The sequence below is a fragment of the Antechinus flavipes genome, chromosome 1 (assembly GCF_016432865.1).
Source record: "Antechinus flavipes isolate AdamAnt ecotype Samford, QLD, Australia chromosome 1, AdamAnt_v2, whole genome shotgun sequence".
NCBI classification, from domain to species: domain Eukaryota; kingdom Metazoa; phylum Chordata; class Mammalia; order Dasyuromorphia; family Dasyuridae; genus Antechinus; species Antechinus flavipes.
Window position 1 is genome coordinate 162,231,394 of NC_067398.1, and position 19,518 is coordinate 162,250,911.

General features: G+C 33.4%; 1 protein-coding gene across 1 annotated transcript in view; it reads right to left on the bottom strand.

Annotated features, from left to right (window-relative positions):
• LOC127558906 (rho guanine nucleotide exchange factor 28-like) overlaps positions 1-19,518 on the bottom strand; it is a 188,461-nt gene that overhangs the window by 22,703 nt on the left and 146,240 nt on the right. The window contains exons 6-7 of the mRNA XM_051992288.1: positions 17,058-17,241; positions 5,145-5,325 (exon numbers count right to left, since the gene is read on the bottom strand). Of these exons, the coding sequence (XP_051848248.1) occupies positions 5,145-5,325; positions 17,058-17,241 (365 nt within the window). The remainder of the gene's footprint in view (positions 1-5,144; positions 5,326-17,057; positions 17,242-19,518) is intronic.

The window sequence follows — 19,518 nt, forward strand, 5'->3', positions numbered from 1 at the left end:
TGATTACACATGTATAACCTAAATTATACCTAAATTAAATTGAATTGCTTGCCTTCTCAATTGGGGGGAGGAGAAGGATGAAGAAGGACTGAGAGAATTTGGACCTGAAATTTTTTAAAAGAACATTAAAAATTGTTTTTCCATGTAATTGAGGAAAATAAAATACAAAATAATTTTTAAAAGAATAACTTACATCATGTCTTCAATATTATAAAAATGAATAATTTTGAAGATACTGAATAAATTGATGAAGAATGGGGAGGGGGAACATCAAAAAATATGAGATAGTAGAAAAAGCCTAAGATGTGGAGTCAAAATATGAGATTCAAATCATGGTCCCACTACTTTCCATTTATATGATTTTGCCCTGGTTATTAAACCTCTTTGGGTCAATTTTCTTGGGCTCTTTTTGGTCTGTTTTCTTTTACAACACTGAAAGGACTGGGCCATTCCATCTCTAAATCATGTTTCTATGAACTCTGTTTCAGAGACAAAGTCAGCTGAGATTAGCTGAAGAATATTGCTAAACTTTTATAACTCAAGTTCTACATGTCTATCCCTTCTTTATTTTCTCCCTTAATTCCTTAGCAAAGCTTTAAGAAAAAAAATTAAACAAACAAACAAACAAAAAAAACCCACTCCTATCTCATGGGCAGCTACACTGTAGATAAAGTGGATAGAATAAGGAGGACTTGAGTTCAAATATGACCTCAGACACTTATACTTGTTAGCTGTGTGGCTCTGGGCAAGTCATTTAACCTCAATTGCCTCACCAAAAACAAACTATCTCAGATAGTAAGGAAAAATCTCCAGATTTCTGAAAGGTCACAGATCACAGTGTAGCAGGTAGAAGTTAGAAGAGGAAGTTAAAAACCATTTTGGGGAAGAGGGAACTTTAGGATTATTCTTTATTCCAGGGTCAATAGTAAAAACAGTAAAAGTTGAAAGAAAGTCCTTTGAGATGACAAAATTATCTGACTTTGACTTTACCATAGCTTTACATACTAGTTAAAACTAAAACCAAGAAAAATGTCCAGTGGAGGCACATTAAGAGAACAGGCTGTGACAGGTGCTTGAGGAGACAAGCTCAGGGAAATATATATACTGCTGCTCTATACATAGCTCTCGCTCTCTGTGTCTCTCTGTCTCTGTCTCTCTCTGTCTCTCTCTCTCTCTCTCTCTCTCTCTCTCTCTCTCTCTCTCTCTCTCTCTCTCTCTCTCTTTCTCCCTCTCTCCCTCCTCCCTCCTTCCCCTTCTCCCTTTCTTAGGGGTGAGGAAGACAGTTAGGGTTAAATGATTTGCCCAGTCACACACCTAACAAGAGTCTGAGGCTGGATTAGAATTCAAGTCCTCCTGATTTTAGAACAAGTCTTCTACCTACTGAATAATGTATCTGTCGCTTCCCTTACTTTCTCTAAACACTATCTCTTTCCTGAGATGAAACTAAGACAAAAGTTGTTTTACTTTTAGATCAAGAGCACTAGGTGAAATGAGTGCTCTGGTCCTATTATCTGAAATATGAAGTAAGGGGGTTAGAATAAGTTCTTGCTAAAAAAAAAAAAAAAAAACTTCCCATACATTACTAAATTCTATGAAATTACAAAATACTGACCTAAACTGGCTAAGGGCAGATCTTTCTGAACTGAAGACAAAGAGAGATTCAGTTGCCTTAACTATATTCTAATTAGTGATATTAGGTACATTCTAATGAAAATTAGCTATATTAGCTATATTCTAATGAAAAGAGATTCAAGAAATAAGAGTTGAGTTGTAAAAGATTACAAAATTAAGGCAATGCTGTTATTGAGGAAATAAAAGAAGACAGAAAAACACCCATATTACTTATATACCAACTAAATGACTCAAAAGTCATCAGGATGCTTTTACTGATTGTCATTAATAGAATAAAAGCATTTAAAACCACATAGACTCTGTCCTTGTGCCATTGTATATTTAATATTTAATAATCTCAGAACAAAGTGCCAAGAAGCAAGAAAAGTTACACAACTCACAATTAAATGAAATTGGTATCAACTTAGAGATTATTTTCATCTATAATGTTTTTCCAATGCCCTAATTTTAATGAGCTTGAATTCTTAGTTTGTTTCATCTTATTAGCAGAAAAGAAAAAGGGTAAGATTATAAATTTAGGAAAACATATGTATTACACTCAGCATTGTCAGAATAGCACCATGAAAACATGGGTTATGAAGTCAGAGGATGTCAAATCCAGGACTTAACATTTGTGTGATGTAAGGTGGGTCATTAACTTCCCTTAGCCTTAGTTTCCTCATCTGTAAAATGAAGGAGGTTGGCTCAAGGATTCCCAAGTTTCCTTCTAGCTCCAGTTATCATCCTGTACCTTATAGTTTCCCCAGGAGAGGCTTCATTATCATAGCGAGAACCAGTCAGAATGGGCAAGCTTTGACATGCTATCTTTTCAGGAATCCTAGCAGGTTCTATGTCCTTTAAAAAAAAAACTTTTCCTTGCACTGAGGGCTCAGATTCCATCTTCAGAATCTCATTCTTTATTTGAAGACTGACCTCTGTTAAAATATTATTTCTACCAGAGCCATTTACACTTCCAGAAGCTATTATTAGTCATTTATACCTTAGGGTGAATGAGAAATTAGAGCAGGTTTTAAGCAAAGAGAAAGAAAAGATAATTGTATACTTGAATATAAGGGAAGGACACATCAACAAGAAGAGAGAAAGATATAGAAAAGTGGAAAGAAGGAAGACTTGAAGGTAATTTTCTTTGGTTAATGGTTTCTCTGGTTAATGGAATTAAATAAGATCCATATAATCTTAAGAAGTCATGTGACTACTAATCATAATAGTAATTATGGTTGTTGTCATCTTGTTTTTAAATAGTATCTTTTGAAAGATACCCTGCGACATTGTAGGATATGATTCCATATATACATGCATGCATGTCTTGATGTAAAAATAATTGTGTGAATAGGTAAGAATGTTACTTTAGAGCCTGTGGAAAACCCTTCCCTAAATTGGCCAAAAAAATAAAGACTATTATTTTTCATGTAAAACAAGTGGAGATTCATTATAATCACAATAGTTCTAGATCTTTGTTCCTATAATCCTCTTATATTCATGATGCATCTCTCTTTTTTATAAATACAATGTTCTAGGATTTAAGCAATCTATTTCCATTTTTTGGTAAACTCTACAACATTCATAATGAATGAATCATTGGACAGAGTTTAAAGGAGAGCCAGAGAAGTCTAATATAAAAAATGCTGAATTTGGTACTTGGCTTTGCCATGTCCTAGCTTCAGGAACATAAAGAAGTCTCTTAAATTCCATTAGTTTCGAAGGAGCATTCTGGGAAAGTATTTTCTAAACCTTAGTGTTGCACAAAGTTTAGTTGTTGTTTTTTTCTTACAGAATTTTAAGTAAATAAATCATCAATATTCTATTAAACACAATATAAGACATCACAAGCATATAATAAATTTGAATGTTTTATAATGAAACAACATAATTTTTTTATCATAGCAGTAAATATGCAGTAACTTTTGATACAGAAGGCTTTTAAGGATTTTTAAAAAATATATTCTCATAATATATTGTTCCTTTTTTTCCCCTTCTTCTATTCTAAAAGATCTCATGGAGTTGAGCTATATCTCAATGAATCTTCAAATAACCAATAATATTGACAAAAAATGAATTGCTCAGTGGTCACACCCCTGTCATTCCAAAACAACCACTCAAAGAAACTCTGGAAGAAACCTAGAATGGCAAAGAACCACTAAAGTCTTTTACAAGATTAAATGTTCTCAACTAAGGACACAAGTCAAATAGGAAGAGGTTTGCGATTTAAAAATTATATGTCAACTTGCTACATCCCACATAAGATAAGGATATGTACGGATTTAACTATTTTAAAAAAACTATGTAGAATAAGGTAATAACATATCCTTTTTATATAAACAATTGTCTTAGGAATCTAACTTAAGTACAAGTTATATTCATAAATAAGATAAAAATAGAAATAAACTATAATCTCAAAGTCTGATTTTTCACTATAAATTCCATTGTGGTCACTGATTTCCTTAGTAAGATTCCCACAGATTAATGGAAACATGAAAGCTCAAATTGGGGTATCCATATAAATCTCTGGGCCTTGTAAGTCATTATTACTTAATTGCTCTTTACCAAAATCAGATTTCTGGTTAAGAATTGAATAGAAATTGAAAAGAAAAACATGCTTGCCACCTGTGATTTTCCAGATTCTCTGAGAAAAATAAACTATAAATAAAGTATTTTGTATAATCAAATCAACAAGCCCATATTAAGCATCTACTATGTGCCAGGCACTGTGCTAAGTGTTGGGTGTACAGTAGAGGTAAAACAAAATTCAAAATGTTTATTTGGTTTGAGCTTGAAAAAAAATCTGCTATAAAAAAGGACTAGATACATAAATAATCAATTAAGTTTTGAACAGTTTTTAGGATCATAGATTTGGTGATGAAAAGGACCTAAGATATCATTTAATTCAGACTTCTTTTTTATAGATGAATAAAAAGGAATTCAGAGATGATACTAATTTGCCTAAGTTCACACAGGAATTCTGTAGCATAGTTAGGTCCTCTAACTATAAATCGATTATGATGAATATATTTACATGTACTATAATTCTTATTATTCACTGCTAAGTCATGAGTCACCAGAAAATTGATATTGTATATTTGTGAGTATGTGTGTGTATACATACATATATACACTCACATAAAATATGTATATGTATATGTGAATGCATACACACATACAACAGGTTTTGGGTAAAGATAAAAGCATGCAGACAATGAGTTAATGGGAAATAAAGTCCAACTTAATAATTCTAGAGGTTTTTTTTTCTTTTTTAAAGAAGAAATGGTTCAGGAACTAATAAAAAGAAACAATAAAAGAGATGTTATGGTAGACTATTATTTTTCTATAGCTAAAATAACAATTCTTTATCTACTAGGCTAACATAATTCCTACTTAGCTACCCCTCTCAGGTTCACTTGAAGGAAAGTACCACCACTCCCTAGCCCCTAGGGTTACATTTTGCAAAAACACAGTATTGATGCATATCTCTTCATACACTATGCTACTGTTTACTAGAATAATCTGGCACTAACCTTGTGCAGAAGGGCTCTATCCAAAAAGTACTTCCTGAAGAGCTTAATGTCGGTCTCCAGTAAATGTTCTGCAGTGTGATTCAATGTCAGGGTCACTGTTTCTGATGAATGAACAAATCGTAAGAGGGCATGTTCATTGATCTGCACTCTGGAGAGGTCCGTCGAATGACTGCCCTGAAAACTGAAAGAGCACAAATCAAGACCCATAGATAGCTTTATAGAGAAGAGAGAGAAAAAGCACCAAGAGTCCTATGTTCCCATTGGTCCTTAGATTTTTTAAATGATTCAAGGGCAAAATTATGCTTTTAAAAGAGATCTACAATAAACATGATCTTGCCAGTATAATTACTAATAAAAATGGCTTTCTCTTTTCTCCTGGAGGTGGGGGTGGGGGGAGGCAGGGAATGCATTTCAAAGACATCTAGATACAAAACTACCACTTGTTTAAAAATACAACAGCTTTTAAAAAATAAAGCTTTACCTCAATGTTTAGTGCCTCATTCTTCTTTTTAATGTGAAATGGAAACCTCTCACTTTATCGTGGCCATATAGAGTAGATTGAGCAAGCTGGAGGCTAGCAGGTTTATTAAGCGGATTATAGTGGAAAACAGACACTGCCTCAAGGGAGCCTTGCACAGTTTAGATGTTGCAAACAAGTCAGACATTCATAACACACTGTACCATAGTTAGAAATCACTTTTCTAATGCAAATTAAAGTTATGCATAAATGTGGACAAAAATTGTATTCTTCTGTAGTCATAAACAAACAGAGAACATTCCCAAGACAAAGTATGACTGAATTCTTGCATATAATATATATTTTAGATTCATTTTTGGTAAAGAACAATTATACATTTTTAGTCACATAGTCTCCATAATCAATAGTACAATATTGCAGATTTGTCCTGTCACCAAGTGGACATTAAGGTGATGAGTTAAATATTAAATTATTATATATATACACATATATATGTGTGCATATATATAATATATATATAAATGTGGACAAATTATATATATAATAGGAATGCTGAGCTAACCCCATCTTGAGTCCAAAGAACTCACCTTTAAGTAAATCATGCCAATATAGTCATCACTTAAATTTCTTACATCGAATAAAGAAGGGAAAGGGTGAAAGTAATGATGAAAAGAAAAATTACTATTTAGTGCTCTTGGATCGGCCGAGCGAACATAATAAAGATGACAATACTCCCTAAACTAATCTATTTATTTAGTGCTATACCAATCAGACTTCCAAGAAAATATTTTATTGATCTACAAAAAATAACAACAAAATTCATATGGAACAATAAAAAGTCGAGAATCTCAAGGGAATTAATGAAAAAAAAAATCAAATGAAGGTGGCCTAGCTGTACCTGATCTAAAATTATATTATAAAGCAGCAGTCACCAAAACCATTTGGTATTGGCTAAGAAATAGATTAGTGGATCAGTGGAAAAGGCTAGGCTCACAAGACAGAATAGTCAATTATAGCAATCTAGTGTTTGACAAACCCAAAGCCCCTAACTTCTGGGAAAAGAATTCATTATTTGATAAAAACTGCTGGGATAATTGGAAATTAGTATGGCAGAAATTAGGCATGGACCCACACTTAACACCATATACCAAGATAAGATCAAAATGGGTCTATGACCTAGGCATAAAGAACGAGATTATAAATAAATTAGAGGAACATAGAATAGTTTATCTCTCAGACTTGTGGAGGAGAAAGAAATTTGTGACCAAAGATGAACTAGAGACCATTACTGATCACAGAATAGAAAATTTCGATTACATCAAATTAAAAAGCCTCTGTACAAATAAAACTAATGCAAACAAGATTAGAAGGGAAGCAACAAACTGGGAAAACATTTTCACAGTTAAAGGTTCTGATAAAGGCCTCATTTCCAAAATATATAGAGAACTGACTCAAATTTATAAGAAATCAAGCCATTCTCCAATTGATAAATGGTCAAAGGATATGAACAGACAATTTTCAGAGGATGAGATTGAAACTATTACCACTCATATGAAAGAGTGTTCCAAATCATTATTGATCAGAGAAATGCAAATTAAGACAACGCTGAGATACCACTACACACCTGTCAGATTGGCTAAGATGACAGGAAAAAATAATGATGAATGTTGGAGGGGATGCGGGAAAACTGGGACACTAATGCATTGTTGGTGGAGTTGTGAACGAATCCAACCATTCTGGAGAGCAATCTGGAATTATGCCCAAAAAATTATCAAATTATGCATACCCTTTGATCCAGCAGTGTTTCTATTGGGCTTATATCCCAAAGAAATACTAAAGAAGGGAAAGGGACCTGTATGTGCCAAAATGTTTGTAGCAGCCCTGTTTGTAGTGGCTAGAAACTGGAAAATGAATGGATGCCATCAATTGGAGAATGGCTGGGTAAATTGTGGTATATGAATGTTATGGAATATTATTGTTCTGTAAGAAATGACCAGCAGGATGAATACAGAGAGGACTGGCGAGACTTACATGAACTGATGCTAAGTGAAATGAGCAGAACCAGGAGATCATTATACACTTCGACAACGATGTTGTATGAGGACATATTTTGATGGAAGTGGATTTCTTTGACAAAGAGACCTGAGTTTCAATTGATAAATGATGGACAAAAGCAGCTACACCCAAAGAAAGAACACTGGGAAACGAATGTAAACTATCTGCATTTTTGTTTTTCTTCCCGGGTTATTTATACCTTCTGAATCCAATTCTCCCTAAGCAACAAGAGAACTGTTCGGTTCTGCAAACATATATTGTATCTAGGATATACTGCAACATATCCAACATATAAAGGACTGCTTGCCATCTAGGGGAGGGGGTGGAGGGAGGGAGAAGGAAAAAAAAAATCGGAACAGAAACTAGTGTCAATATAAAGTAATTATTAAATAAAAAAATTACTATTTCTCCTCCATCCCCCCAACTTCATTTTGCTAATCAATATTTATTTATGAAAATGAAATAAATTTTCTGAGAATTCTTATGTATAAAGGTAAGAAAAACATTTGTTTTAATGTAAAGATTTGGTCTAATACAATAATCATCAGTTTAGAACTGAAAGGGATCATCAAGTTCACCCAGTTTGACTACTTCATTAGACAGATGATAAAAGTAAGGAAAGCCAGAGAGATTAAATGACTTGTCCATAGCCACATAGGCAATAAATATAAGAACCTGGACTTGAACCCACTGGCTTTTCTGACTTCAAACAGCACTCATTCTCCTTTGCCCTAATACATCCACCATCAGTCAGGTATTAAGTTAGACCATCGATTTGTTATTGTTGTTGTTGTTGTTGTTGTTGTTGTTCAGTCATTTCAGAAGTTTCATAACTCCACCTGGGATTTTCTTGGTGAAGATACTAAAGTGGTTTGCCAGTTCCATCTCTAGCTTATTTTACAGATGAGGAAATGAGGAAAGGTTACATAATTTACCTAAGGTCAAATTTGAGACCAGATTTTTATAGGACCCTAGACATACAAACCAAACATTTACTGATAATAAATCATAAAAAAACATACTTTTAAACAATTCTTTGGCATACATATAATTTTACCATTTATTAAAGATGAAAACAAATTTGCCTCTTAATGTGTTTATTTAGATTAATATATCTGTTTATTTTTATATACAGATCTTAAATCTTGGCAGAATATTTGGTAGTGCAGGACACAGAAGGCTAAGAAAGCTTTTACTGTTTTCAAATTTTTCATGAACTGACGACAGCCTACTATTTAAGAAGCTTTGGTCTAAAAAAATTTTTTTTTACTTTTTTAAAGTAAATAAGTAATTTAAAAAGCAATATAAAAATCCAACTATGTAATCAATCCCCCTAACTCACAAGGAACATATCTTTTTATCTCTGTGTTCAATGTCAAAGTATTTATGATAGTACTCTTAAAAGATTTCTTTTTTGTTTGTTTGTTTTGCTTTGTTAGAAACCTACAGCTTCATAGGTCCATAGGACATTATATGACTCTGATATGAGGACCTCCTTCTACCCCTTCTGATCAGCAATTTATCACTAAAAGTCTTTAAATTATGTCAGAAGCTGATCTTTAAGGCAAACCTTCCCTATATTATATCATGATACTTCTGTTATGTATAATAAAAGTTTAATAAATATTTATTGAATTGAAATTGAAATTCATGCATCTATTGAAATTGCAAAATGACCAGATTATTATATCAATCACCAAATATGGGACATTTATTTATTATTGTCTAATATGTACAAGGCATTGTGCTAAGCCCTGGAGTTATAAAGAAAGGCATAAGAGAGAAAGGTATGAAAGAACTCCTGCCCTCAAGGAACTCACAGACCAATCAGGAAAAATAACACATTAAAAAAAAAAAAAACAACTAAGAAGAGGGGAAGGAGAGTGTAGTTCTCCATGTCCTAGTGGATAAGGAAGTCCTATAGCCAGGGTAGGAAATTACCTGAGAAGATAGAAATTAATTTCATTTTTCAGACTGGTGAATTTCTGGAGGTGTCAAAGTCCAGGAAAGCAGCCAGATAGGAAATTATATCATTGTCAGTCTGGCAATGTCATTTACTAGTTACTTTTTTCACTTAAGCTACAAAGTACAGGTATCACCTGATGGACTATTTACTGATTGTCTGCAATCTACTTCTTTGACTTACAGCTACTATCAAGCCTCTTCCTCATGGAAAAGAAGTCACAGCTCTTTTTCTACAATTAGCCCACAATCTAAGGGCTATCCTAGCTTGTTTATGACTTAGACTCACAACTGCAAATGGCAAAAACCTTAAATGAACCCTGATTTTGGAATTCCTTTATTTCCTCCCAGCTGCCACTCCTTTTGGTCTATCTGCTCTTTGCAATTAGGTAAAAAAATTATTATTCCCACCTTGCCCAAGACTGATACCACTAGGTTTACAGAAACTAGCAAAACTAGACAGATAGAGTAGACCTGATGACCATTGACCTACAATGCTGTTATCACTTAAATTATTGCTGTTCCTTTACTATAGTATACCACATCTTCACAGTCATACAACTGAATAAAAGATGCATAGAATACAAGAACCTATGGTATTTGTTTTTTGCTCAAATTTTAAAAGCATTTCACTTCATAGGGCAAGAAACAACTTTAAAGGCTTTCCTGCAACAAATTCTATCCCATGCATATGATTAAAATCAAATAGCATTTCTTGATGCCAATAAAAACCATTTTAAACATATTTCCTTATAAGTCATGTTGTGAATGAAAATTCAAAACAAAAGGCGAAAACTACAAGAAAAAAAAAGCAAGCAAATGAATGTTTAAATAATATGCTTTGATCCACATTGTCTCATAGTTCTTTCTCTGCATGCAGATGGCATTTTCCCTCCCAAATCTTTTGGAATCTTCTTGGATCAAAGTATTTCTGAGAAGAACTAGTTCTATCATAGTTGATCACCATATAATCTTGCTGTTCCTGTGTACAATGTTCTCCTGGTTCTGCTTACTTCACTCAGCATCAGTTCATTTAAGTCTTTTCAGGCTTTTCTGAAATCAGCCTGCTCATAAGATATATATTTTTTTAATGTCATTTAACTATGATGACAAGAAACTTAAAGTTTCTCAGTAAAAAATTACTCAAGAAATGCTTATTAAAATTATTGTGCATGTATAATTATATCAGATTGCTTGCTGTCTTCAGGAAAAGGAAGGCAAGGAAGGAAAGGAGAAAAAAATTTAGAATTCAAAATCTTACAAAAATGAATGTTAAAAATTATCTTTACATGTAATTGGAAAAATAAAATGTGTTGAATATACACACATACACACACACAGATACACATCAGCCACAAAATTATAGGGGCAAAATCTGGTAACTAAGTTAATATTTTATTCAATAAACAAAGAAGGAATCACCAAAATGTTTTGAACAGAGAATGATATAATCCAAATGATACTATAGGAAAATGAAACTAGAGACATTGAGCAGCATGGAGAAATGAGGAGCAAGGAGATCAGTAAAGAAGTTTAAAGAGTCCAAAATTGAGTTGATAAAGGGGCCTAAATTATAGTTGGAGGAAGAGAGATTGGACTAGATGAGGATTAGGCATTTAGGGAGCAAAAATATAAAGAGGGGCTGGAAAATAAAACAAAAAGAAGTGGTCCTGAAAATAAGAGGAACAGTGTGGAATAAGACACTAAGTAGAAAGCTTCAGACTTTATGAAGAATAAGGACTGAGAAAAGGGCAAAATATCTCAAATTTCATGTAAAGATGTAGTCTAATCTTCATACTTTAGTTGAAATGTCTTGTGCAAAATCATGCACTCAATCACCAAATATGTATTAAATATGCTACTATGTGCCAATGCTAAAGATTCGTTAAAATCTTGTGACTCTTGGTCTAGAGAGATTTCCATTATATACAGTACTGCTCGTTTGTTGCTGAATCATTTTTTCAGTTGTGGCAGATTCTTACTGACCCGATTTTTTGGGGGAGAGGAGAGGGGCAAGTCAAAGGACATTTTGTCAAAGGACAAAATGGAGTTGTTTGTTTTTTCCTTCTCCATCTTATTTCCACAGGAGGAACCCAAGACAAACAAAATTAAGTGATTTACCTAGAATCACACAGCTAATAAATGACTGAAGTCTGATTTGAACTTACAAAGATGAGTTTCTGACTCCAGGCCAGCCTTCTATTCACTGTGCCACCTCATTGTTCACTCCCTATTTAAAGTCAGCAAATTCTAACATTTCTTCCTTCATAGCATCTCACCCAATTTCTACTTCCTGACAATTCTTCCTCCAACTTCATAGCACGTTCGTAGAACAGTGCCAGGCACATTGTAGGTACTTAAATGCCTATTGATGGAGACTGAAGGAACAAAACAAAATCATGAAGACTGAAAATTTAAGCAAAATATGAGGATCAGATGAGTTTGTTTAAAAAAAACACACACACAAACAAGGAAAGAAGGAGAGAGAGAGAGAGAGAGAGAGAGAGAGAGAGAGAGAGAGAGAGAGAGAGAGAGAGAGAAACAGACAAAGACAGACACAGAAAGACAGAGACACACACACAGGAGGAGAGAGAAAGACAAACAGAGAGAGAAAAAGAGAGACAGAGAGAAAGAGAGAGACAGAGATAGACAGAGAGAGACAGAGACACAGAAAGAGAGAAGCAGAGAGAGACACACAGGAGGAGAGAAAGAGAAAGACAAACAGAGAGAAAAAGAGAGAGACAGAAAGAAAGACAGACAGAGATAGAGACAGAGAGGCAAAAACAAGATTGAGATTTGGCAAGCTGTTTAAGAGACAAAATGTATTGTTGCTCCAAACTAATGTGAATTTTTAACCTGTAATCAAGCCTGGCATTTTCATTTAATAACACTTTCCTGCCTCAGAAAAAAATCTGCCAGAGCTGAATGTTCTAGAGGTTGTCATTACAGAGTTCATTCATCTCCAGGCTATACTCTGCCATTAGCAGAAACTACCTGTGTGACCAATGTTGTTGTTCATTTCTATTAAATGTGACTACATTCTCTGTAATGTGATTTTTTTGTCCTAAAGCTTAAAAGGTTTTGTATGTGATCTTTGACAGCCAAATAAACATGTTTATATACTTACTTGGAAATAATCTATCTGGCACAGCATGAACCAGAAAGTATCCGACCTATTTCCAACCTCACTCTTTTAGATCTGCCCTGAGCTTAGAATCCTTCCTCAGTCAATATTTCATCAATAGGCATTTAAGTACCTACAATGTGCCTGGCACTGTGCTAATGATTAGAGAAACAAAGAAAGACCGCTCTCAACTAGTTCATTCTGGACCATCTTCAGTCATCTTGACCTTTGCCTTTTGTATTGCCATTTGTCTTTGATGACTCCGGAGGAGAAAGTAAAGTTAATAGCTTCCATCCTTCTGATATGAGTAGTTCTCTTCGAAAATGAAAGATTAAAATAACATCAGTCTAAACGAGGAGACAACATGTGGACAACCATTTACATACAAGCTACCTGCAGGATAAATTCAAAGTAATTAATGGAGGGAAGTCATTAGAATTAAGAGGGATTAGGAAAGGTTTCCTGTAGAAGGTGAGACTAGTTGGGACGTGCAGAAAATCAGAGAACATAGGAGACAGTGAAGATAGGAGACAAAGATTAGGAGGGAGCAAATTCCAGACATGAGAGACAGCTGATGAAAATGCTTACATTCAGGCACTGTCTCACTGAAGGAACAGCAAGGAGACCAGTATCACTAGATTGAAGAATACATGAGGGAGAAGAGAGAGAGAAGGTTATAAGAAGGCAGGAAGATATTCAAAAGTAGGGCAAAGTTATGAAGGAACTTGAATTCAAACACAGAATTTTATATTTGATTCTGGAGGAGATAGGGAGACAGTATAGTTTATTAAATAGGAAGGGGGGTGACATTGTTAGATCTACACTTTAAGAAAATCACTTTAGTTTAACATATATTGGATCACTTGTTGACTGAGGAGGGGGGAAGGGAAAGAAAAAAATTAGAACACAGAGTTTTGTAGGGATGAATGTCAAAAATTATCCACATATATATATTTTGAAAATAAAAAGTTATAATTTTAAAAATCACTTTATTGGATTTTTTCAAAGTTAATGGCTATAATTTCAAATAGTATTTTGGATAGCACAAGAAAGAACTCTTTCAGACATGAAAAAGTAAAGAATGAGTCTTGGTCAAGTATATTTTACATCTCAGATCAATTTCTATTCTCCCACCAAAAAATATGATTACTAATTTATATCATCTTCTCATCTCATATTATTGTTTTATCCAAACTCAAACTTTGTCAAATACCTTGCTGAGGTCCAAGAATACTATGTCCACAACTTTCAAAAAAGAAATGAAGCAAACTGGGTATGAATTGTTCTTGGCAAACTTGTGCTAGCTTCTGGGGATCACCATACTTCCTAAGAACTCACAAACCATCTGTTTAATGACTGAGGGAACAATGAAACAGTGTTTTCACTCTTCTTTGAAGAACTTTAAATTCATTCCATTGCTTACAAATGAATGAAAACTATTCCTTAACTACCCTCTGAACTGTTCCTCATTGCTTTGCTTCTTCCTCTCCTTCCCCACACTTCCCCTGGCTTGGTAGGATATGGGGAAAGAATTATTTATGTTATTTATTTATGTTCCTTTTTTTCCTTCCTTCTACCCACTTAAGTCAAACCACAAAGAAAGAAGTCTAGTAGTAGCAAATAGTTCATTCTTAAATTTTTTTCAAAGAACTGGCATAAAGCTCATTGGTCTTTATATTTTTGCTCATTTTAAAAATCTTTTTATGTATCTTTCTATGACCATGCTAATTATGTGTCATACCTCACCTTGCATAAAATTCAACTATTTCTTGAATATATCAAATCTTCCCAACTAGATTGGTAGAAAGGATTTCATTTTGCATGCCTTTTACTTTCCACCAATGCCTAAAACAGTAATCACCAAATTACTAGGTCAGAAGATGGCACTACCAGACCTGACATCAAGAAGATCTAAGTTCTAATCTGATCTCAGACACTGTATGAACCTGGGCAAGTAATTTCACTTCTCTTTGTCTTTTTCCTATAAAATGGCAATAATAATAGCACTTATATTGTGAAAATCAAATGAAATAAAAATTGTAAAGTATTTGGCATAGTGCCTGGCACATAATAGGTACTTAATAAATGCTTGCTTGCTTCCTTTCTACATACTTCATAGTAAGTATTTTCAATTAATGTAAATGAATGGATACTGAACATAAAAAGTAGATTAGAGATAAAAAAGTGGGTTTTGATTAGAAACAAATAGGATTGATATAAAAAAGTCTTTAATGATTTTAACTTTTAAGGTAGAAGATGATTCACTTAGAGGGGTAGAAAAAACAGAGATTGCCAATTTCTCTTAAAGAGAACAACATGCAAAATTACAAGAAGCAATTTATAGGAAATGGAATATTATCATTTATGATCTCTAGTGTTCATATACAAATGTATAGAATAGAATAATAAGCAAAATACAATGTGGTAAACAACTTATGAATATCACTGGGACTGGTGAGGTATGATACATAACTAGAACATGGTCATAAAAAGATACACCATATTTAAAAAGAGTATATTATATTTTTAAAACCACACAAATACATATGAATAAAATATACTCCTGTGTGGAAATCCATGAACCAACTAGGGAAAAGGCATAGTTGAGAATATTTAGATTAGAATTAGTGAAGGAAAAGCAGAAGAACTGCTATAGTGGAAGCATACCACAAACCACTTGGCCAGAAGGAAAAAAAAATATGAAATTATAGCAAACTGCACTGAAAGACAAACTGAAAAAAATTGGATTTAGTATGGTAAATAAGAGAAAGTATTGTTTGTATCTGAACAGAAGAGTAACATAGTGAAAGATCATTCTAGCAACTACATGTAGAATAAATAACACTAGAATAAAATTAAAGAGACAAAACAGTAGATTATAATAGTCAATGAGATAATAGATAGGAAGAAAGAGATTTTATGGACACTGGAGAGAAAATTAATGTGGCTTAATAATAGACAGTAGGAGGGGGAGATGAGAGGAAACCAAAAATGATTTTGCGCTCTGAAGTCCTGGGAACCATTCCTATAATAATAAAATAAGCCATACCCCAAATGAACAAACATAGTAACAGAGAAGACAGCAAGTGATATATGGTGAATATGAAAAGAATAAATAAAAAGTAGTTAGATGCAAGGTGGCTTGGAAAAAGGGTAATAGCAGTTGAGGAATCAGAAAAGGAACCTCAGTTTTATCTTGAAGAAAGAGAAGGATACTACAAAGTGGAGGTGAAGAAGGAATGAAAAAATTGGAAATGAATGCTTATTTGGAAGACAGGGAGCTAATTAACTTTTTGACATATTTCCTATCAGTGGAACTTGCAACTAGAAGTAACCTGTTAGTGAAATAAAAACTAGAGAGAAGTTGAAAGAACAAATCTGGAGATATAAAATTAACAATCATATAGATATAGATAATTTTTGTAATATATGATAGAGTGAACGTATCTAGAGAAGAAGTGACAGTCGGAGAATAGTGGAAGACCAAATCTACAGCTAAAGAGAAGTGGAAAGAAGAAAAAGGGAAGGAATCAGAAAAATAAAACATGAGAATTAGAAGAAAATAACATCATGAAAATCAAAGAAAGGTTTTGTGAATCATTTGGATTGGAGAGAATGGAAACCATATCACAGGTAATTGAGGAAGAAAGGTGTTTTCAATGTATAAACCATTAAAGATTTTATCCACCTCTATCACATTGAGAAGATAGTTTTTCCTCTACTCTGCTTTCCTCCCTTCCAATCTTCTACCATAGTGGCCACCATCAGTTTTTGTAACAAGGATTCAATAATTACTCTTGCTCCTCTATAGTAAAGATTTTTAAACTGTGGGTTGTGACCCTATATGGGGTAGTGTAACAGAATGTGGACATTGTGAAATTAGGATTATTATCAGTTAATGTTTAATTTGTATACCTATTATATAGATATAAATATACATATGTATATTTATTTTTATACCCTATATATATGTGGGGTTGCTCAAAAATTTCTTGGGCAAAAAGGGTCATGAGTAGAAAAAGTTTAAGACGTGTGCCCTACAATAGCAGCTAATAAATAGAATCAGGAAAAAGTAAAAACTAGAGAGATGAGGGCAACAGAATCACAAGCCCCTCTCCCTCCAAAAAGGCTTCCTATCAATAGCACCTTTGGTTGTTATTCCATAACATTGGCTCTTTGGCTGCCCAAATTAATGATAATATCAAACTCTGATTATATTAAAAGAATTTCATTTGTCAAGTACAATAATTAATGAATATTGAAAGAGAAAGTATCATTTCAAGCAGATACTCACTTGTTGATGATTTCTACCAATCTGCAGTGCCCAAGTTTCAAAGCCAAGTCTAATGGCATATCTCCCTCTTCATTACTCAAAGCTAGGGCCTGTCTTCCCCCCGGGAGACATAAGAGGAACTGTGAAAATTTAACCAAATCCCATCTCATCGCGATGTGAAGAAGAGACTCCTTATGTGCAATAACTAAAAAAGAAAAAGAAAATATTGGTTATTTTAGTGAAATATTTTTTCATACATTGGTTAGATATATGGTCAGATACCTTTGAAAAGGTATGGGAAAATACAATTTTTCCTTCAAGTTTTAATAAATGAGTAAAGATACTATCTCAAAATTTTATTCATTTGAGGAAGCCTTGTTTGGTCTCCTTTCCTTTAGCATTATTGCAGTGAAAAAGTAGGAATAAAATGAAGTTTTTCTGACAGCAAGTAAGACTAGAGTCTATCTCTAGCACCAGCTATATTGTTAACTTCCTTTTGGACTTGGGAAATAAATCCACAAATTTCCATGAAGCAAAAGTTGGTCTTGCTGGAAAGGGACATATGGTTCTCTATGCAGTCAATGACTGTATCAGCTCCTAGAGACAGGGAAAAGTTCTAGACCTGTGATTTTATTGGCAAAAAATTCCCAGAATAGTTAACTCCCTTTACTAATACAAGTTGGCACCTTCCCTGCAACTTCTAATTTTAAGGACTTGTCTGAAACATTAAGAAATTAAATGACTTGCCCAAGGTCACAGAGACAGAATGTGTCAGAGGATCCCTAGTCTTCATCATTTCAAGACCTAATTACTAGCCAGTATGCCTTTCTAGCCTTATTTTAGTACATTAAATATAAGAATATGAGTTTACCCATTAGCATTTTCTCCAAATATGATCATATATTTTAATAATTAAATTTCCACTTGGAAAATCACATACATATGTATTTATACTATATTGTAATATATACATGTATACATAAATTCACCCCAACAAACTAATTAAACAGGCATTTAATAAGCACCTACTAACTGCATGGCACTATAGAGCTTATATTCTGGAGCTGAGGATAAGGGAAAGACAGGGTTACAACATGTCATCAGATCAATCTAAACATGATTCTTTGAGAAAGGAAAGAACATTAACAAGTAGGGAGATCTGAAAAGATCTATGTACTAAGGTTTATATGATATGACATGAACTAAGCTTTAAAGGAAAATAAGGATTCTAAGAGACAGGAATGAGGAAGAAGTATGTCCCAGGTATGTGAGAAAATCTGTATAAATGCCAAGTTGGGGGAAGAGCAAGCTGGAAAATTAGATTAGAACATATAGTGTGTAAGAGAGAAAAGAATATTCAATGAACCTGGAGGCATTTCTGACAAGAGAGCTGAAAGAGATGAGTTTCCCAGCTCTTACCAATCTACTCCACCAAAACCTTGAAGTTCACATCAAAAAATAATAATAATAATAATGATGATGATGATCCAGAAATCCATCAAGAAGTATAGTAATTCATTTCTATCCATCCCAAAACTGCACAAAAAGTCATCCACAAGTCCAAGTGAAATGTGAAAGGCTTCCCACCCAGACAAAGTGAGTGCGAACAGGAGCACATAGAGCCAGAACACATGTCTGAAGTAACAAGAGCCAGCTTGTAGTTACATTTCCCTCCTCCAATCAAGAAATTACAAGCAAAAGGAGCAGAGACCTACTTTTCAGAGATGCTAACTATGAAGATTCATTTTGTTTGACTATGCTTGTTACAAGGAGTGTCCCCCTTTTCTCTTTATTAATGAAGGGAGAGGCTGGAAAAGGAGATTAGCAAAAGTGATGAAAACAAGAGATTAACACTTTTTTGTGCACAGAAAAGAACAGAAGAAAATTCAGAAGGAAATACAAATAAGTAAGGCAGTTTTGAAAGTAATGTGCAAAACAAATACATTTTTAATAAAAAACAAACACTCTGAAATGGGTATTCTGTTTCATATAAAATCCTTTTTTGGTTTTCTGATCTTTCTACAGAAATGCTCATTTTTTGGTATTTAGTTTAGAGGTTAAATAAAATAAACCTGGAGATATAGGATAAAACTAGACTAATAAAGGCTTTAAATGCCAACCTACATCTTCTAGATTAAGAGTTTAGGGAGTGACACAAAGACACATGCTTATGTATGTTATCTACCACATAATATGTAACTTATTTTATATACATATGGTATATTATAATGTACTTATAATCATAATCTAATATAATCATATAAAATATTTAATAACATGAATTAATATGTATAATATGTAATTTAGATATTGTCACAAAATACATATAATTATTTTATATAATTTAATAATATTGTTATTTATTACATACAATTTCATAACATTGTTACTTATTATCTATAGCAAATAGGTAACATAGTAAAGAAAGGCCTGGAATCAAAGAAGTCTGTATTTGAGTTTTCTCTCAAATATGCACTGGTTG